Source organism: Arachis duranensis, chromosome 3 (assembly GCF_000817695.3).
Source record: "Arachis duranensis cultivar V14167 chromosome 3, aradu.V14167.gnm2.J7QH, whole genome shotgun sequence".
In the NCBI taxonomy this organism is placed as follows: domain Eukaryota; kingdom Viridiplantae; phylum Streptophyta; class Magnoliopsida; order Fabales; family Fabaceae; genus Arachis; species Arachis duranensis.
The window spans coordinates 32,991,510-33,015,052 of NC_029774.3; the positions used below are offsets into that span (position 1 = coordinate 32,991,510).

A 23,543-nucleotide genomic window follows, 5' to 3' on the forward strand; every position below is an offset into this window, starting at 1 on the left:
TCATAATTCTCTATTTACCTAAACTTAACATGATACATGACATATAATCATCTTATCTTTGGGTATCTAGGATTTGTGTGGCTCATAAACTAGACTTGGATTTAAACCCCCTAATCTAAATTAAGTGACCAAGGAATTGGCAGTTGATTAGGTTAGAGGAGATTAAATTACTAAGGAATTAGGGTTTAATTAATCAAAGGTTTACATAAATTGAATCTTTGCATGCTTAAAGTAGTTAGTAAAATTGTTAATCCGAAAAAGCAAACATCTCCAAAACCTTAACTGTTTCTCATACAATTTTCACAACCCGCTCACTGTCTGTTTTCTTCCATTCTCTTATTTCTGTTTTATGCAATTTAAACCTAAAACACTCAAGTTAGTTTATCTGACTAGCTTAATCTCTCAATCATTGTTGTTCAGTCCATTTATTCTCGTGGGATGACACTCACTCACCTAAGTTATTATTTGGTACGACCCGGTGCACTTGCCGGTAAGTTTGTGGTATTTAAAATTCGCACCACATCGAGATACCAAGAACATGGAATGCAACCCGTTTAAAGAGGTACTTTTCTTAAAAGATGATAGCAACTTCGAGTAACTTTCTTTTACTTTGTTAAATTAAAGGCACTCTTTTTCTAGAAAACTAGGTTTTTAATGAGGCCCCACTTGTATTATTCAAAAACTCTTTTTTGCAATCTTCTACTTGAAAATTTGAATTGTTTAAAAGTCTTTTGGGTCTTACTCTGAATCCAATGATTATGCGAGAAAAACATCACTTTACTCGTTTAAAATCGAAATCGAACTAAAAGTAAAGTTCGAAGCAAAATGATTTAACAAAGAAAAAGACATACGATAAGTAGTACAAAATGAAACGCTAAGCATTCAATAAGTTAATCCTAAACATAACGAGAATAAATAAATATTAAGTTTCAAAAAAGAAATGGGAAAGATACTGCAAAAGTGTTAGAAATACCGAGGTACCAACCTTAAAACACTTAAAAAATAAGTAAGAAAAATTGTATGTAAATTACAATATGGAAACAACTTTTCCATCAACAACCTTTTTGAAGACATCGACTTTGGAGACGTCCAAGTCGGGAGCCTTCAGTTTGACCTGTTCCAAGATATTTTTCTCGGCGTCAAAAACGCCATCAATACTCAATAGCAGCTTGCTCGGCCTTCTTCACCAATGTTCAAGCTCTTCAAGTTTTTTTCATCAGCTCAAAAATCTGCTTCTTCAAGGTCCCCTCCATCGAGTCGAAGGAGCCTAGGCTATCTTCAAAGTTTTTATGTCATCCTCCAAGGAAGTTTGCTTGCCTTAAGAACAGTAACTGAGCTATTAAGGTCTTGGACCTTGGTGGCGGCTTTAGCAATCATCTTATCTTTGGCAAGGAATTTCGAGCGGAGACTCGTGATCTCCACCTCTACATCCCGGACATAAGTCGCAGAACGCGGGAGCATTCTCTGAACTCGAGGAAGAATACACCCTAGAGGCATTTTTGTAAGAATTTCTCGGGTATCCTTATCCATGAAGTGCCTATCCACAAACTCTGGAGCTTGGAATCCCTTGTCCAAAACATGCCTAAAGGGAGGAGGGACAGAGACGGCAGCATCATCCTGACCAACATTCTTGGGTCACTTCCGGAATGGGGAGTGGGCAGGAGAATCCTCCCCTACAACATGTATCTCGGGGCTTTTCCCCCTCTCCACTCCCTTCATCCCCCCGGGACTGGGACAGAAGACGAAACCATATCGCCACCAACCGTGATAGGAAGTTGGGAGGCCAACCTTCTCTTCATTTCGGCGATAACGGCGAGCACCCCGGCCATGTCAACTGGAAAACAAAAACATAAAATAACTTATAAGATAAAAAAATTGAAAATAAAATAGAGACGCAAAGAGTTGAAATTTTACTAATGGCATTCCGAGCAGCTTGCTCGTTTATAAGAGTGTCCCTTAGGATTAGCGGATGCTCATTTTCCAGCATCATTAACAAATTGATATTGAGGAGTAAGCTCGTCAGCATTCACATTGGAAAGTCAGATTTTCGGCATGGAGACATTGTAGTTCCAATAAAGATTAAATTTCTTAGCACCCTCCAAAATCAGGAAAAAGGGAGTGGTGCACTCTATCCGCTCAATCTTAAAATTTTTTCCTTGAATCCATGAAAATATTCTTCAAACAAAGTAAAAATTTCTATTCACGACACCTCGGAAAGAGATGAACCCGCGACCCTGAGGCCTAAATGGAACTATCAAAGTAAAGAAGTAGAAAAAGACCCTAAGTGTGGGTTTGATATCCAAGAATATGCACAGAAGCTCAAAACCTCAAATAATAGCCCAAGTATTAGGATAAAGTTACGAAGGGACACACCTCGTGTGACTTAAAATGCTCACCTGAAAATCGGAAAAAAGGGTAAGAGAATCCCAATCTAGGAGAACAATGTTTCATAAATCCATAACTAATCCGGGACAGTACCGGCGTGCTCATTTATGTGGCACAGACGGTTCCCGGATATCAGAACAAAAAAAACATACAAGTTGCTAATATCGGAATAAACAATAATTCGAGCTTCTCGGAGATTATCAAGCTCTTCTTGCGTGATAGTGGAAGGAGTGGTTTGAATCTCCTCGGATACCCAGGTGTAGATGTCTACCTCGAATTTGCTATTCATCCTCTGAATAGGGACAGGTCGAGACCTCCGCAAATTTGCACCACCACGCCCACGAGTCGCAATAACTTTTTTTCCTAGTCATCACCTACAGGGGCACCACCACTACATCACTACCACTACCAGAAAGCAAAAATTCTAACACTACAAAATCTTGGCTAACCAAAAGATGCAAAACAAATCCAGGAAGCACAAACAGTGGGGACAAGTAAAATCATCGATTATTTGGGAAAAAACTCAAACAATGGTGTCCCAACTATATTTGGCCTAATCAAAAGAAAATGAACAAAGCAAATGCGATGGGAATTTAAAACAATGTCAAAAGGCATAAGCAAGCATGAAGAATACACGAAGATTCCCAGACAGGAAAAACTTCAAAAGGGAATAAGCCACATGCAAGAATAGTCGAATAAGGGTACCAAAAATCACTAACCTTAGATTAGAATACTGCGGATGCTGGTTGGAGAAACACTGACTGACAGAAAACTCGACAAAGACGAATTGTAAGCAAGGAAGAAGTGCACTGAGAAAAATGAAGAAACTGCTCGAATGTAAGAGAGGAAACTATTTGCATGCGTGAGACAGTTGTGATAAAAGATGAAAATGAAAGGTAAAGTAAAAAATGAAAGGCTATTTAATTTCAAACTAATGTTGCATTTATTGCAGAGAGTGAATGGAACTGATGGTTCGTGGAAGGAGGGAATAATAACCGCTTTTGAAATTGAAGAAAACTATTCAGTTTCCTTCAATAAACCCCTCAAAATTCCTATCTAAAATGGGTCTGACTTTTTAAACTCAGATACCCTCGACCCAAGGACCTAGGTCTAGGAATCCAAGTTGGGGGCAGTGTTTCGGAAAAAAGAGAATGTAACAGATGAATCGATTAAGGCCATAACCAACTTCACAGGATAACGGCCGATGCCACAACTGTTATGCCATCGAATCTTGTAACCGCCGAATCTCAGCAATAATGTGCTAAAGTAAACACTAAATACCGGAAAATGGGTAGCTTCACAAGGCAAAGTTAAAAGGGAAAGGCTACCAACAGGTAAACACTCAAGAATATCACTTTACTACCTAGCACACTAATAACTTTAGCATCAGAGTGTCTTGCAAGTTTTCCACCCAACCTGATTTTGCACTTGACGAAGTTGGGATTTCTTGTCTCTACCTTTTCAGTTCGTGACCACGCTTCAAGCATGACCAATATCATATTAAAAGTGATTGGTTGCCATTCTTTACTAGACTTCCTGATTTTTTCATTCTTTCTTTATCCATTGCGTCCGTAATTATTATATTTAGCGATACCTATTACTAGAAGCTAGGGCTGTATATTGTTTGGTTAATCCAAAAACCAAATCTATTTTTTGGTTAACAAAAATTTAATTTAGTTAATTAACCAAATTGATTTTATATAATAAAATTGGTTATTGACCGGTTAAAAAAATTTAAAAATAATTTTTAACCAATTATAAAAATAAAAATCAATTTTAAAAAATAACCAATTTTTTTTTAAAAAATCGAGTTTTACATTGTAAAATTGAATTTTCTAAAAATAATTAAAAATAAATTTTTAACCGATTAAAAATAAATTTTAACCGATTAAAAATCGGATTTTACAAAAAAATTGGTTAACCAATTTGAAATAAGTTATATAAAATTTAGTTTTAATTTTAGTTAACAAATTGAAAATCGTTTTTTAAAATTTGATTTTGGTTAACTAATTTTTAATAACATAGATATGATTTTTTAAATTATTTTATTAAATTAATTAGTTAAAATTTAATTATAATTTTTTATCTAATTAATCACATTTTATATTTTAAATGTACACTTCTACTAAAAGCGGACTTGAATAGTCTGATGCAAATGCCAAGATGTCATTCGCGGCTTAAAAATTGATTTTGATGGATTATTGGAATTATTTCTAGAGATAGAGTTGGAGGATGATATGTTTGGTTGTGGTGTTCTAACCTTCTTGCTAATGACGAGAAGATTCAATAAATTTTTTTATAAATCTAATTCAATATATTTTGCATAGAGCGAGACAACTTAAAAAAATTTTGAAAAAAGGTTTTTCACTGAAAGCGAAATGCTTTGTTATTTTTTTAAAAACTTTTTTGGCTAATAGCAAGATGATTATTATTTTTAAAATTAAAAAGCTACCTCGTTAACTGAAAAAAATTAGAAGAAAGTACAGTGATAAAAGCAGGTAAAATAATATTGTGAATAATTTATAAACAATAACGAAAATCTCTCTTTAGCTGATAGATTTAACAATGTCAGTATTTTGCTGTATGCGGAATAATAATAATTTAGTATTATTTGTAGTTATAGTTGACTATTTTGTAATGAAAAACCTACTAAAATATTATTTTTTCTTCCTATATAATACAGATAATCTAATTCATATGAGAAAACACTTATACTTTTTTCTTCTTCTTCTTCCTGGAGTTGTGCTTTCAACTTTTCTATCATTTTTTTTAACTTCAATGTCTCATACCTTTTTTGTTTAGTATTGTGTAACGAGTTTTCTTTAACTTCAATGTCTTATATTGCGACAGCGGATGGTTGATGTGGACATATTGAAGCCACAAAATTGTAATAAAATATTCCATCAATCAAACAAAAATTAACCCAAGAAATGATATTATTTTTTATTATATTTCAAGGTTTTTAGTTTCTACGGCTTCAGTTGCATATCATCTCTAAAGTGTGCTGCTTTCATTTTTTTTATAGCACTACAACAAATAAGGGTTTTCGCAAACGGTCGAAAATCGTTATTATAGATCAAAAAATCGTTCCTAAAATTTTAGACAATACTTTAGCAACGATTTTTAATTTATGGTATATACAGTTATTGTCAATATTCATAGGCAACGGTTTTTTTATCTAAGACAACGACAACCAAAAATCCGTTGCCATAGTTACTGGTATAGACAATAGTTTTGACAACAATTTTTAAAGAACGGTTTAGAACCGTTACTGGATACGCAACAGTTTAAAATCGTTCTCTTTCATAACGTAACAGTTTAAAACCATAACTAGATAGGCAATAGTTTTAAATTGTTGTAGTTTTGTTGTTCATAAAGACAACAGTTTAAAAGTGTTACCTTTGGTGGTATTTTTTGCAACGATTTTAATACCATTCCACCTAAAAATATTAAACTTTCTAATTATAAACATAACTATAATCACTTAATATTTTAATATATAATTCACCATATAATAATTATATTTTTTATATGAAAATACAATTTTACCTTCGTGCCAACGCAAACACTCCACCGGGAAGAATAGGTGCGGAAATCGAAAGTAACCAAGGCATTCGCTCCTATGTCTAGACGTACAATAATACTATTGGACCATTTATCTCCTTCGTATCATAGCGCGAGACCCAACACAAGGACTTATATTGATATGTCAAACATATCGACCCCCCAATTGTAAGAGCTAATTTCCGAAAAATTTCTCAACAAAAAAAGTATTTACTGCTCACCATTGACATGGACTTGTCGAAAAACATAGTGGTCCTAATTAAGCAAAATATATGACATCGGACATAGCGTTGCATAGACTCTGGAATGTCCAACGCGTCTGCATCATAGATTTGTCTGATCTACGAAAATTTGATCACACTAGATATATGATCAATTTTGCCTAACGGTATCACAAAACTCACTACTCAAACAATACTATCTCACTACTCAAGCATTTACATTACCCTACCTCGTGTTAGAAAATTATTATTTTCTGATCTATTTATGGACAATACGTATATTAATTATAATCGAAAATTAAGTTATTTCACATTAAATGACTTATATAACAGTGATTTCATTTATTATCAAAAATGCTTAATTAAATAAGTCATTATTACTTTTGATCTAAAATTAAATGAAAATAAAAGTAAATATACTATTTTATTTGGATTTTAGAATTTATGGGTGCCACACTCAAATATATATAATAAATTCAGGGTTTTAGTTCTCAACATATTAAAGCCGCCTCTGCAGTTTTTTTTCCAATCAGTGGAGTTGCGATTCAACCCTAATAGAGATACAAAAGACTTTGGTTGAGGAAGATCAAAGAACTCAATCATACTCATGAATTCAGTTATGCTTTCGTGCTCTTAGCTCTTTTTGAATGATTTAACATGGATGGTTTTAGAGTTGAGCAATCTTAGAATTTTCGACACCTCGGATATGCACACAATAAAGAAGAGTGGAATTTATGGACAATGCGAGAAAAACCCGATGACATTTTTATGGTTTAGATGTGAGAGAAAACTTCTCCCAACATGCATGGCAGACACGTGGCGCAGTCCCATGCTTCTCGTGGGTTTCAAAAGCCTTTTGTAGGAGTGGCAACATCCTTTGTAGGTCCTGGGACTCGTAACTCCTTCCCGTCTTCTCGACCGAATTGTCAGCGTCACTTTCTCGCCTATAGCGAGAAGCCTTAGCCTACCATGAACGCATCCATTACTGGGTCGAGCCAATGAGCTGCATATCACTACAGCCAAAGTAATATAGAAAATTATAGTCATTCGCAGGTTGTTTCAAAAAATAAATAAAAGAAAGTGATATTTCTTTTTATGTAAGATGTCTAAACAATATTATTATTTTCTCTATTTATAAAATATAATTTTGTTTTTGTAAGCTTAAAATGTTCAACTATTTAATTTATTTGACTAAAATATTATTTAAAAATTAATATAACTATATAAAAATTGGTAATAATGATTTAATTAGTTCAAATAATAATAATAATATATTTATTATTATTTATTTTTAAGTATAGATGCAGAATTATTAAGTGAAAAAATACCAATAATTTCATAAGACTTTTGACTTCTTTTATGTTAGTTTTGATTTCAAGGGTTCTCAAGTTGTTATAACCATTAGTATTATTGTAATTTTAATATTTAGTGAGACTTTAATGTACAATGAATTATTTAAAATGCTTTTCATCTACTTAGCAATTTAGCTTTTTTAAATGAATTTTAAATGTCTAGTTGTTGTTTTTAATATAGTAGAGCAATCAATATTTGGTGGATTGTTTAATATATGTTTGCCATTCACTCAGTAGTATATAAAGAGACCATATTTCATATGTAACTATGTAAGAACATAAGTGTATAATATTATAAATATAATTTTTGAATTTTTTTTTAATAAGAAAGCTTTTCTTTTATTCTCGTATAGAGAATAAATTGTGATTTTAACATTAAAACAATCTATACCGATCAAAATCAAGGCCTTTCAATCACCTTCTCATTTATTCTTTAGCGTAACATTTATATTCTTCCTTATAATTAGCGCTAAAAGCAAGGTTTTAAAAATCGAATCGATTATTAAATTGCTCTAGTTATTGATTTATTGGTTCATAAGTTTAATTAGTTTGATTATGGTTGAACTAAAAAAATTATTTTATAATAAAATAATAAATAAAATATAAATAAACACATTAAAATATATTAATATAGACTTTAAAATATCATCTAAATTAAAAACAGTATATAAATCAGAATATTATGATCTCATTTAAATACAAACTCAAGTCAAATAACAAAAATAATCAACTAAACATAAAATGTCAACATCCAAGTTTGTCATCAATCATATTTTTTTATATTCACAATTTTATCACATTCATTTATATTCACAATCCCTTGTCTTATTCAATAGCACAAAAATTGAATTCAGTGAAACCATTTATCCACTTGAAATAAAAATGGCAAATAAAACACCTGCTCTGAGAACATCAGCAACAACATCCTCTGCTGATTTTGCATACTTCTGATATTCATAAACAGTGGCCACTACATGTTACGATTTAATATTAGGAAGGGTACGAGTTATACCCGTTAGAATTACTTAGTCTTTTAAGAATATGGATAAGAAACTTTTATCAATGTATTAAAGAAATTAATAAATTGATATTGAACTTGGTTCAATTTGGAGTTTCTCTCCCTAACTCAAAGAGGGAGTTCTAACATTGGTGCTCTCGTTGAGAGGTTTCTTCCATTTTTCATGAAAAAAACAAATAACTCAACAATCTGAAGATACATTTCCATTCGATGGAAAAGATGGTTATGGATGGACACTTGAGGAGTAGAGATTCATAGAAGTGGAAAGAGGTTTGAAAGGGAAAGCTCTAAGATGGTTTCAGTTATGGAAGACGCTCAATCCATTTGCTAATTTGGAAACATTCGAAATTACGTTTTATCATCGCTACCAACCGGATATGCATCCAAGCTTGCCAGAATTGCAGAATGAAAAATTGAGTGAGAAGAGATTAAAGCTAGACTAAGGCAACAACAGCAACCACCACAAATTGATCAAGAAGCAACCAAATCTCAGCTATCAACAGAACAAGACTCGCAACAGCATCAACAGAAATTCAAGAAAAAAGAGAGGCCAAAATCGATGCAAATTCAAATTCAACAAGCAATTTAGCAACAAATCCAACAATAGATCACAAATTCAATTTCACAAGATCCATTCACAAATTAACAAGTCCAAAATATGAAATTGAAGAAGAAGAATCAGATTTTAATTTTGAATTTCAACCACAACAACAATAAGAAGAATCAAACAAAAATTGGAGATCAAGCACAAATTCAAAATTTAAATCCAGAAATTCAATAAAAAAAATAACTCTAAATCCTCTAAATCCAGAAAATCAAGTACGCTTAGAGACAATTGCAAAGAAAGTAGCAGATCTCAACAATAGTGGGGAAATCAGAACAACTTTCAAAGATTAAAGCATAACTGCTTTTTTCATGGGGTCTTCAGCAGCGGCTTTCGGCTGGGGGTGAGTTCTCCTCTTTTGCAACTTCGGTCTCTCTCGCTTCCTTCCTCACGTGACAGCGATGACAATGGCTTTGCGCAACTCCAACAAACCCTAGCAATGGTGGTGATGGATTGGCAGTGATGGAGGAATGACGGCGACACAGCAGAGGCTCCCTCCTCTCCTGCGGTGGCTACGATTTTTGAAGGTTGACTTCACAACGATTTGTGGCTGCACGAACAGAGCTAGCTGATGTTAGCACAACAGATGTGACGGCGGCGGTGGCTAGATGGAAGTTGCGCCAGAAGCTCGAGGTGAGTGGTAGGTGCCTGAACGTCGGTTAGAAATTTGTCAAAATAAGAATCACTTCGTTAATAGCATAGTCCTAATCGACAAACAACTCGCAACCAAAGTTTGAAAAATCAAGGGATGTCACAATTCAAAACCAATACAAATTCCGGGAGTTTTAATTCCCGAGTCGTCTCCCAAGGACCTAGTGACCAATGAGTGCGCAATTTCGGTTGTGAAGGCAACAAGATTTTCAATGAAGATATAAATAATTAAAGAAATAAAAGAACTCAAAATTGCAAGTGATGAACTAATAAAGGAATTTAAAGAACTAACTATGTAACATAGACAAGTAAGCTATGAAAGTGATTGATGTATGTATGTGTGTATGATTCAAAGCATCAATGAAATATTAGCTTGGGATGAGCTAAGGGTCCTTTCCTTGTTGGAACCACAACTATGACAATTGTAATAGATTAATCTCACTTAGTTAACCCTCACATCGGAGAGTAAGTCAAGTAAGCATAATTATTCTTAATCCACAAATCCTAACTCACTTGCTAATTACCTTAGCAACAAGTTAGCGTTAGTGGAAATAAGAACAATTAACAATCCAAGAATTATCACTAAATGTTGGACATTCCAACTCTAGGAACCCAATTGCTCATTTTTCCCAAGCCAAGAGGTGGAAATTTAGCCCATAATCAAAATTGGCATTTCCACAAACACTTGGTGGGCATAAACTCTAAACATGGAAAAATTGAGAAAGTGCTTGAAATTATGAGCAACAAATGATCAAAAGCAACAATAGCAACTCAACCAAGCATATAACAATTATCAATCATCAAAATCATCAACAAAAAATTAAAATTGCAAAAAGTATATATATTAGCACTATAACTTTAACCACAAGAAAGAGTATCAAAATTGTAACTAAAAAGAGTAGTAACTAAGAGATACTTACAATAGAGGGCTAGCAAAATCCAAGATAAAAAATAGAAATGGCACTTGAAATGTAAAACCCTAATATAAACCCTAATGAAGATGAGAGAAAACTTAGAGAAAAACTAAACTAAAGCCTCCTACTCTATTCTAAAAACTATCCTAATAATATGCTATGTATCCACTATGTTTGCCCCTCCAATATGAGCTATTGGCTTCAGAATTGGGCCTCTAAACCATCAGAAATGCATGTCACGTGCATTTTTAATGAAGGCATGTGCGGACACCTGTGCGTACGCACAGACGTGTGCGCACACACACTTGACCGAATTCACAAGTTGTACATACGCACAAGGGGTTGTGCGCATGCACGCTTCGTGATAATTTGGATGCTTGTGCGATGCGCCAGATGCTGTGCGCTCACACACTTGGCTCTGATTTGCTTCCTGTGCGTACGCACAAGCGGCTATGCGCACGCACCCATCACTTTGCTCTTCTTCTTTGTTTCTTCATGCTTCCTCCTCTTTGTATGATCCTCTTCCATTCTTACCAAGTCAATCCTACCTTATACACCTGAAATAACTCACAAACAACATCAAGGTATCCAATGGAAGGCAAATGGAATAAAATAGGTTAAATTAGGCACAAAAGAGCATGTTTTCATAATCAAGCACAATTCAGGAGGAAAGTTCAAAAGCATGCTATTTAATGGAATAAGTGTAGGTTTATATGATGAAATCTACTCAATTCGAACAAAAAATTATCGTAAAATATGGATTCATCAGTGAGAGTGGAGGCTCGAGAGGAAAGGAGTGGGTTTGTGCCTTTGTGGGTGACTAGGGTTCTTCTTTGGCCCTTTTAGCATGCAAAACGCAGCGTTTTGCCCGAATTTCAAAAATCGGCCGGGTCACGGTTCGGTTCGACTGACCGGTTCCTGTTCGATTCGATGGTTCAACTTCGATTTTCAAAATTGACGGTTTTACTTTCTGTTCGAACCGTATTTACCAGTGGTTCCCGATTCGACCAATTTAACCGGCCGATTCGAACCGTTCTCAGAACATTGGCTGAAAATGAGTCAAGTCAGCTCATGAGCTAGCTCAAATTTGACTTGTTAATAGCTCGATAAGCTAAATTTGTGAGTTGGTGAGCCAAGTTTGAGCATGGAATTGAGCTTATAAATTAAATGAGTCGAACTTGAGCTTAGATACGCTCAATTCATTAGCTCGTGAGATGGCTCGATTATATATATATATTCGTGAGTTCAAGCCAGCTTATGAGCTTTCGGTGAGTCAAATTTGAGTTTAAGAAATAGGTTCAATTGTTAATGGGTTGAGTCGTGAGCCAAGCTTGAGATTAGTCTAGCTCAGCTCAACTTGGCTCACTTCCAACCCTATTTACAACCAGAAAAACTAAAAAAGAAAAAAATATTTAGTTCGCCGATACTCATTATTCGGATATTTCGTAAATAAAGAGGGAAAAGGATTCGATGGTCCTAGAACATTTGGACCATTAAATGGTCCCATAACAAAACATATTTTTTAAGTTTTTTAATAACTGCTAAATAGTCCTTATCTAATTTTAATTACAAATGAATCCTTTATATATTATTTAATTATAAAATCTATTTTTTATATTATAAATTATTATTTTATTATTCATTTATCATGTTTATTAATAATAAAAAACAATAACAAATTATATCTTCTATTAATCGTAATAATCTTTTTGGCAATCCTAATCGATTAAAATTTTATTCTTGATCCGTTACATCCGTATAAGGTTGTGAAATCGTGTTTCTTAGAAAATCAATAGATTGAATTCACAAAACAATCCATTGAATGTCAGATTTTCCATAATTCAATCGATTATAATTGATACACAATCGATTGAATTTTGCAAGACATATGGGCTTTCTCTTATTCAATTGATTGTTTGTGTTACCCAATCGATTGAACTCATATCTAGCAATATGGGTTTTCACACTTCAATCGATTGGTTGTGTTACCCAATCGATTGACTTACGCTATTAGAATGATATATCAAAATCTAATCGATTGGAATCATAATACAATCGATTGAAGTTTGTACAAATTAATGGTATTTTCAAATTCAATTGATAGGTATTATAATACAATCGATTGAAATGTGGGTGAATAAAGTTTTTTTTGCATTCAATCGATTGGTGTTATAATACAATCGATTAAATTTTCATCTGCCCTATATATTATGCCAGATAACTATCCGTGTTCATCCTTCCTCCCTTTTTTAAAGATAACTCCATTTCTGCATAACCTCTCTTCTCTCTCTAAATCTAGAAAACTTCTCTCTTCATCTTCTCCAATCGCATTAACACCCATTTCGAACCACATACATATTATTAATCCTCATCCAAATTCCTACAAAATCCACCGAACTAATATCCCCAAAATGGCCAGAACTAAAAACGCAAAGAGAGCTAGGGTTGAGGGTGAAAGTTCTGCTTCCGCCAGACTAGTTGCTTCATCCCATTACATGGAAGGGTGGTTGCCGTCTCTGAGAACATTAAATAACTATGTGGAGAAGTTCAAGTCAATGGTGATTGTTCCTCCCAGGTACATAACAGTCAATTTTATTCATGGTAGACATTATAATTTTGTCTGGAATGCTTTACAAACACAGCACTTGACCGAATTTGTACAAACTAAGGATGAATATTATCCCCATTTGGTTAAGACTGTTTATAGTACTTTAAATTATGTTGTTCCTGAAAGTGATAAAGAAGATGAAGAAGTAATGCCGCTAATTGAGTTTGATTTAGGATCACAATATTATAGAGTTATTTTGGAATAATTAGTTGAACAATGGAATTTAGTTTATCACGGGAAAAAATTTAATAAAGGTATTGCGGCAGATGAGGAATGGGGTCAATATGATAGATTGGTCGGTTTGCAGAGTATGTAGTATAAGGATTCACACATGGATGCTAGAGGTAATATAAGTTGTAGTGGTTTGGGTAATGAGCAGCGTATAATGATGTATTTGTTTTCATATGTGTTGATTCCAAGAAAATATAATCACGGAATCTTGTTTAATGAAGATATTCTAGTGCCTTGGGATATGGTGACTGGAAAGGAGATAAACTAGCCTTATTTTATGGTTCACCATATGCTTGAAATGAAGAGTGAAAAATCAAGTATTGGTTTAGGATATACTTGCCAATGGACCAAGATTTTCAAATGACTTGGAATTGACTTGAGTGAAGAGAAAAGTATCGTCTTGAATAATGTAGCCAAGATTGATGACAGCGTTCTAAGGCAAATGGAAAAATATCCGGATGCCCAAGAACCTCAGGTACAAAGACAACCACAAGACCCTGAGGTGCAAGCACAATCCTAAGAATCCCCACCACCACCGCCTTATTCGCCAACAATGCGAGATTTGATGGATGAGTTGCGAAGGATAAGATTATACATTGACGGACAATTTGCTGAGATGAGGCAACATCAAGACAGGCAAACTGAAGCTATTAATCATCAAGAAAAAGTAATTGATCTTCTATACACTAATCTAGGCATTCCAAACCCAAAGGGCATCATCTTAAGGCGTGAAAATTGAAGAAAATGTGTTGAAAAATGAAGAAAATCTGTTGCAAGGGTTGTAAATATTTGAATTGTTCTTAAAATCAATTGAGATATACAATCAATCGATTGGAGTAGGAAACCAATCGATTGAAGAATGCGTGAAATCCACTATGGTATGTCAATCGATTGTTTTGTGCATGAAATCGATTGAAATATCTTCAATTATGGATTCAATCGATCAGTTAAAGTTTGAACACATGTGTAGTGCTATTCAACTAGATTCCTCTAGTTTTCCTTGATAGTTTCAATCGATTATTTTGTTCCTGTTTTTGTTTTCCTATTAGTGACCCGTCCACCACTACCATCACCACCACCACCACCATCATCATCATCATCATTATTATTAGATTTTAAGTATTTATTGACTTAAAATAATTATAGATAAGATATAATCATATTAATTTAAAACTCAGTTGGTTAAATTTTAAAATAAAAATTAAGATAAAATTTAATTTATATTTGATTTTAACTAAAGATAAGATAACATGATAATTTTTAAGATTGATATCAATGATGGATATTCCTCCTAACGAGGATTTAGTTCCCAATCATGGATATTTGTTGGTTCAGTATACATATTGCCATCATCTAAACCATTAGCTTCCACTTCCATAATGTTGTTGTCTATATCCTTTTTTCAAAGACATGTTGTCTTCTTATGTCCTTCCATTTGATCAACACTACAACGTTGCCTCTTCTTTTTAGATGATTGTCCTAAGCTTATATTGGTTTGATGCACATACGGATTGCTACTTTTAGTTACACCTGACTAAGGTTGCTTACTGCCTTCCTCTGCAGCCTTGTAAGATGAATACAATCCCATAATAATGTCATGTGTCTCTTAAAATCTTTCTGGATTTTAGCTGCAACAACGGCCAATTATTTAGAAAACTCCATCAAGGCACTTTGACGACTAATAACAACAGCATTCCTAGTGAACCCACTTGCATCATTGAGTGCTGATTTCACCTTCTTTGTCCATCTATCCAACACTAATGACCAGAGAATCTCACAAATGTCTCTGTCAACCAGAACTTTCACAATATGTTCGCAAAGAATTCCAAATGACTCCATTCTTAAACAAGAACACATGAAAATAATTTCTTATTGACGAAATTCAACACTCCACAGAAAATTGGGTCTCCCATGATTACACACAATGTACTTTAAGTAATTATCGTGATTCTCTATGTTTAGCACCCGCGTTGATCCAACTCTAGAAAGAAAATGCTGAAACAATAGAAATATCTCCTGAGTGTATACCTCAGCAGCAAATCTCTCTAGCAGCTCTATACAAGTCTGCATGACGGACACCCCACGTGTAGATTCATAATCATCATTAAATTTTTTAAAGCGCAAGTGTGCAACACACCTTTGAAATTTCTCTACAAAATTTGTCAAATCATACCGTGACCCCACATATCTTGTCACAACTGAGTGTAAACCTTCACATCTTGAGGTAGTTCTAACGCCAGCAAAAAGCTTACCTCTTATATATAGAGTAGCCCACATATGCTTCTCTTCATATATGTTGTTTACCCACGGCTTATCCTCAAGGCCAAATTCTTCAATAAGATGAACCCACTTCTACTTAAATACGAGAATCTCGTAGTCTCCCAACATAATTTTTCTGAATTTAGATGTAAATGATGGATTTTTAACATTGCTAGTCGTATTTCAAATAAGGTGTCAAGCGCATAATCTATGTCTGACTTCGGAAAATACATCTCTTACTGCATTCCTAATCGCCATGGCCCCGTCAATTACTATTGAGGTCGGGGTCTTACCCTTCATTGCAAACATGAGCTAACGTAGGAGCTAAATATATCAGTAGTTTCGTCCACATTAACGCAGCAGCAAAAATAATTGTTTGGTTGTCGTGGTTAACTCTGCTGAATATGACTAATGGACAACTTTTTGTACATGGCATCAAAAGCAATAACATCCCCGAAGAGTTGGTAGTCTAGTTGGCTAATCCAATCAGACTAGAACAAGTTACGTAACAAACCTATTGAATCATGACATGCCTTGAAATATAATTGTGGATCCTTCAACCGTATATCCTCCAACTTCTTCAACACTCGTGCTACATTACCAGGAACTTGACGCCTTTGCCTTGCAATCTCATTGTACATATCTCTAGGACCATAGCCAACAAATTCATACCTGTCTGCTTGGCTAGCTAGAAGACCAAATATCTGTGAAGTGCTAATCTCAGACTTTAGCATGTTCATCATTTGCATAATATCTGCCTCTGATATTTTTCTATGGGCAGGCAACATAGCACTAAATTGTGTATCCAATAGATTATGGTTGTGTTTGTCAGAGAAATAAAAGATATGCCACCTTCCAGTTTCAGGTACAAATTTAACATCCATTCGGGCTTCACACCCAGTTCTTGTTTCCAATCTAGGCTCCTTCTTCCTTTTTTTCATCGTGTAATACTTCTCCTCCCTGAATCCTTGCCTATGACATACAAACTTTTGTTTGTAAACCTCGCCAATACTATTCTTGAAAGTCTTACTCTTCCTTGCACTAAAACCCTTTGACTTTGAGTATTTCAGATAAAAATCAAATGCAAGCTACAAAGTAGAAAAGTGATATCTACCAGTTTTCTCCACACAATTTTCACTGAAATTCAAAATTGTAATGTCTTGTACGGAGTCAACTGCATCAGCAGCTTCAAGGGTATTTTCTGACGGATTCATTCTGTTCATCCATCATATCTTGGTCACAAACTAACTCTTCTTGTTGGTTAATGTCATCGTCCTCTTGGTATTGCTCCTCCATCTCAGTGTCCGTAAATATATTTGACATCTTAAAAATGTCTAATAAAAAAGAAATTTCAATACACTACGTCTTATAACATTAAAAAAAATAAATAGCTTCCAATATTACATCAATATCCTAAATCCAAAACGATTACATAAATGTATTGTTTTGCCATATAACTACGTAAATCAAAGCAAATAAATTCAATTTACGCTCATTTTATTTTTTTATTGGTATAAAATGAGATAACTACATAAATTTTGAATAAAATATACTAATTATGTTATCTTTTTAATTATATTTTCATTAACAAATTTTTATTTTAATAATATATATAATACAAATATTTTATATATACACATATAATGGTTACATACTAGTACATTTTTTATTCTAAAAAAAATTAAAAAAATAAAAAATGTTAAAAAACTGCTGCTGTTTTTAATTTTTTTTTTTAAGAAACACAAATAAATGTATCCAATGAAAGTATTTGAATTGCTAGACTTGGTAGTTAAATATTTAATATTTAAAATATTATTATTTTGAGTAATATTTAATAATTTTTTTCAAAGGTGAGTATCCGTGATATGTTCAAAGGTGAGTACTCGTGATATAATTCGTAGTTAGTTACTTCGATTTAGAAATTTGATAAAATGCTAATTGATTCAATTTGCTACGACGCCCAAAATATTCCATAAATCGAATTCATCTAATTCGATTTACCATGGAATATAAGCTTCATTATAGTGGGACTCACAATAACAAAAAAATGTAAGTTATATAAATTTTTTAGTATAATAATCCAATAATACATTTTAAGTCCACACTTTTAAATATTGTTAGTTAATTAATAATAATAAATAATAAAATTTATTTACTTTTTAGTATTTTTCAATGTCTGTGAATTACTAAATGAAGAATTACAAAATTAGAGATTCTATTCACTGACCTCGATTTTGAAATCAAAACAGTGGATTGTTTTCTGAACATTACCATGAAGAAATTGATTGGATCTTTGTTGATTGCTGGAACTGTGGTTATCAATTAATAATGAACAAATATTGGATATTAAAGAGATGGATAAAAAATGAAGAAAAATTAGATATTAAGTAGATGGATAATTGGAACAAAAACAATGAAAATTTTGATAATTAAAGAGATTGATAAACAATTCCAATTGTAGGATTGAGTAATTGATGATAGATTATTCACCAATTTATAATCTTAGTATTAAAGAAAAGATAAGATTAAAGTATCTAAATTAAAATAAAAACTTAAAAATTGAAAATAGAAATTTAAAGATAAGATAGATGAATAATAAATTAATAATTTATAAACACGAGCAGGAAAATTGAGAACGGCATAACATATAACGTAGTGCACAATTCAATCGATTGGATAACACAACCAATCAATTGAATTGTGAAAATCCATATTACTTTCAAGACTTAAATCGATTAGGTAACATAAACAATCGATTAAATTGTGAGACCTCATATTACTTTAAAGCCTTCAATCGATTGGGTAAAATGAATAATCGAAAAAATTCATATTCTAAGCATCGTTTCAATCGATTGTGTAAAAGTTACAATCGATTTATTTTTAGAAAAACCATACTACCGTCTAACATTCAATCGATTGTTTTGTGAAAACCTGAATTTCAATCAATTGATTTTTTAAGAAACACGATTTTCACAATCCTATACGGATGTAATGAATTAAAGATAAAATTTTAATCGATTAGGATTGCCAAAAAATTATTATGATTAAAGATCTAATTCATTATTATTTTTGTTTTTGATTATTAATAAACATGATAGATGAATGATAAAATAATAATTTATAAAATAAAAAATAATTTTTATAATTAAATATATGGGGTTAATTTGTAATTAAAATTAGAAAAGGACTATTTAGCAATTATTAAAAACTTAAAAAACATGTTTTGTTATGAGACCATTTAATGGTCCAAACGTTCTGGGATCATCGAATCTTTTGCCAACAAAGATGAGATTGAAGACTTGTGTTAAGAGGAATCCAACTCCAACCAACAAAAGAGTCGGTCATTTTCTAAATAAATAAATAGACTTTTTTTGGGTTCCTGAAATATATAAGACATCTTGTTTGGACTTTGGACCTATCTTATTAACTTTTAAACTTTTGTTTTCGGTTCCTCTGCTTCACTTCTTCTTTTGCTAAAAGAAGGTTTTTTGTTTGTTTGAGGGTTATGGGACTGGGCTTAGCCATTTGAACCCTTTCGGTGCAATTGCGCACATGAATTTTACTGATTTGGGTTCAAATGTCACAACAAATCCAAGAAGTCCTCACACCAAGGCCTATCGTTCATGACAAAAACAGTCACGGTTTAATATGGACCAAAAATGTTATTTCTACATCAAAATTAATTAGGTATTTTTATGTATAAATATATGTATTATTTAATTTATTTTTAATATATATTTTATATTTTAACATATATTTTATACTAATAGCTAATTTTAGTATATATGTAGCATGGTTGAATCTAGACACATAGCCGAAAGAAAATCTGAACAAACATTTGCAATTATTGAAAGTTTAATTATTCTGTTAGTACCTATAATTTTATCGAATTTTTAATTAGATTCTTATATTTTTTCTTTTTAATTAAGTTTTTATACTATTTTTAATTTTGTAATTAAATCATTCCTAGTATAAAATATATTCGAGTTCATTAAATATTTTTCCATAAATTGAAGGTATCTATAATTACTAACCTAATTAGATCCTTGACCACATATTTTTTGAGAGAAATATTTTGTTAATTTTAATATTTTTAACATAAAAAGTTTCTAATTACAAAATTAAAAGCAGTGAAGGGACTCAATTGAAAAGAAAAAAAAAAGTATGGAGACCTATTGTAAATTTGGTGAAATTATAGGGACCAACAGAATAATTAAACTTTTTTATTTTAAAACTCAGAGTGGCTGAAAATGGATACGATGGCACCATATAGATAAATTGATTTTTATTTTATATGATTATTTGATATGAGTAAAGTTTGTCATTGTTTTTACCATCACAAATATTAAATTATTTTTAATAAATAAATTTTACTAATTTATGTACATGGAAACTCTGAAAAATATAGATACAAATTGTATTGATTTATATGTGTAAAATTCTAATAAATATAAATACAAACTATATATTTTTTGTGAGCAAAATATCTATAAATATGTGTGGAAATTATTGATGGTCAAGTAATAGCAAAAAATAATAATATTTATTGGTCATGTACCATTACTCTGAGTAATGTATTTAATCCAAAATTTTATAGAAATATTTAGATAATTATTTAGTAAGTATATGTATAAAATTAGACCAAAATTGGATCTCTAAATTTTTTTAAAGTATTTTTTATCACCAACAAAAAAAGTGAAAAAGATTTACTTGGTATAAAATCACCAAATTTTAATGATAAAAATATCTCATTTCTCTAATTATCTTTATAAAAAAAGTATCAAAATTCAATCTCTAAAATATTTTTTGAGAATATATATTTAATGTTAAATATTTTTATTGTATTTTAAAAGATTTCAATGATATTTTTGTTATTAATAAAAGTAAAGATTTTTTTCAGTGTTTTAAAAGATCAAGGATAATTTTAATTATTTACCATATATTTTAGTAGTTTACCTCCAAACCTAACACAGTGGCATGCTCCTCATCGCGGGTAAAAATGCACCATGGGATTATTATTTTTATAATTCCAACATTCCGCCACTCAAGTTTACGCCATGTATATAGTATATACCCCACCACAATGGCATGCTCTTGTCCTGTTTTCATCTACTGATCTTACATAGGTGGGAAAAAAAAAAAGGAAAATGGAGGGAGGGTGCGGGGTAAAAAAACCAATAGTAACAAAAATGTGCAAATAACAACATATTTATGTAACTCTCATATGACAAAATTCTTATTTCGCGTATATATAAAAATACATATTCTTCCAACTTACATTATGTTTCGATGATAATATATTGGACAATCAATAGAAACATCGATGACTTCATCAGATTTCGTTAAATCCCGGAATGGTCAAGCTACCAAATTAGAAGGGGGAAAAACGCAAAAAGTAGTTTGGTCAACTCCGTTAACTATCAATATGGCGGTAGATATAATGTAGATAAAATAACTTGATATATATGTGTCACACTCATATCGTTATAAATATCGGTGTGCAGATTACGAGGTTGGAACCGATCAACTTTCTAATTGTAAATTCAAAAGTCACAAACATTACATGATCCTCCTAGTTCGCTTGTATTTCGTGTCTTTTCTTATTTTTTTCCTCTTATATTATCCCCCTTACCATTCAATTCAGTGAATATATATACAGGGCACAGATACAGGGTTGAGTAATATGATGGATAACGTTAACGTTATAGATTTGGGAGGCTTCGATCTGGACGAGGCTCTGGCTACAGTGGCCGGAGAATCGCAGGTGGTAATTACGGCGGCTTCGAAGAGCTTCGTGTCAAAGTTGCCGGTGGCAGAGGCGGAAGAGGTGGAGGAAAAGGATGTGTGCTCGGTATGCATGGAAGGGTTTGAGGGCGGAGGAAACAAGCGAGTCCCATGCGGCCACGTGTACCACTCAGAATGCATCATTCTGTGGCTGTCCCGCTCCAACTCCTCTTGCCCTCTTTGCCGCCGCCATATCTTCCTCAACTAAGAATCTTAGGATAGTCTTCTCATGATTCATGTATCACTCTGTTTTGCTGAATTTTTTTTTTGCTTTTTGTCGAAATGATTTTCGACGATTAGTCTTTAGTATTCTTTCATGTTTAGGGTCAAATATTTGATAACAGAATTATTCTGATGCTAGTAAAAAATAGTACGTACATCAACAAATAAAGAGAAAGAAGCAATGAAAGATTTATGATTAAGTTAATGTGAAGTTAAACATGTTGAAAAAATACTTAGCAATAAGTATATATTTAGAGGTATGCGAGAGTTCTACGATAACTATACTAAAAATATTGAGTGGATTAAGTGATGAAAAAAATAATAAATTTTAAAACGTGATCTATAAGTGTATAACAATAATATTATTATTATTTGAAATGGAATATTATTTTACATTTTATATAATTTTAAAATGTTACTGTTAATATCATAATTTTTATAGAATATTATTATTTTTAGTGTAACTAGGTATTTTTTAAAAATTGTTCATTATTCAGCTGTTAGAAAAGAGAAAAACTAAAAAATAAGTAACTTTTCATAAAAAATAAGTAATTTTTTTATAAAAATAGGTAATTAAATAATATTATTTAAATAAAAAGGTTGACTAAAGACTAAAAATTTAAAGGATAAATAGTATTTTTCTATCACTTTAAAAGTATAACATGTTGTGACAAGATCAAATGAGGTGGATGACCATCATTTAATATGGGTGGTTCATATTTACAATGTTGAAAGCTGAAAATATAAGGGAGAATGAATTTAATGATTGTTGAAAAGGAATACCTTTTGTATGTATAAATAGAGGAAGTGAACGTATGAAACAACACACATCAATAAGAATAATCTTCTCTCATTATATATTGTTTATATACAAAATTTTTCTTCTCTCTTTTCATACATTGCTAATATATAATAGTAGTAAATATATAAGTTATTTCTATTAATATAATGAGATAAAAATATTAGTAAATATCAAAACTAGAGTCTTCTATTTACATTTTATTTTATATTATATCTTTTATTTATTTATTCTACAACACGTTATCAGCACGAAGCTCTAACGAAATTTTAGGAAGACTTCAGGTAACAAATTTTTATTATGTCGAATCTCTTTCATCTTGAATATAATGCTTTTGATATATCTAAAAATAATTATTTATCATGGATACTTGATGCTAAAATCCATCTTGATTCAATGAATCTTGGAGATACTATTGAGGCTGTAAATAATACATCTCAGAAGGATAAAGTCAAAGCTATGATTTTCCTTCGTCGTCATCTTGACGTATGATTGAAAAATGAATATCTCACATTAAAAGATCCTGCAAATCTATGGAAAGACCTTGAAGAAAGGTACAATCATCAAAAGACGGTGATACTTCCTCAAGCCCGATATGTTAGAGAAAACTTTCTCGACCTTCCATGCCTCGAATGTGCTCCTGCAGCAGCAGTATCGAGAAAAAAGATTTAAAAAATTTTTTTGAGCTAATTTCTTACTTTCTTGTTCTTGAACGCAACAATGAGTTGCTCTTAAGAAATCATGAAGCGCGCCCAGTTGGCGTCGCCCCATTTCCTGAAGTATAACCCCAAAAGAGGTAAATGACAAGATTTTGATAACAAGAAAAATTATGGAAGGAAAAGAAATTATGTTCACAAGAAAAGATCTCACCAGAAGTGGGATAAAGAAAGAAACAATGGGCAAAGTATATCAATTGAGGATAAATGCTTCC

At 32.2% G+C, this 23,543-nt stretch overlaps 1 protein-coding gene across 1 annotated transcript; it reads right to left on the reverse strand.

Annotated features, from left to right (window-relative positions):
* Positions 1-15,192: 15,192 nt before the first annotated feature.
* Positions 15,193-17,130, reverse strand: LOC127745482 (protein FAR1-RELATED SEQUENCE 11-like). The gene is made up of 5 exons (XM_052258237.1): positions 17,014-17,130; positions 16,322-16,895; positions 15,801-15,878; positions 15,479-15,698; positions 15,193-15,388 (listed from the first exon to the last, which is right to left on the reverse strand). The coding sequence occupies exons 1-5, from the start codon at positions 17,128-17,130 to the stop codon at positions 15,193-15,195; spliced, it is 1,185 nt and encodes a 394-aa protein (XP_052114197.1).
* Positions 17,131-23,543: the final 6,413 nt, after the last annotated feature.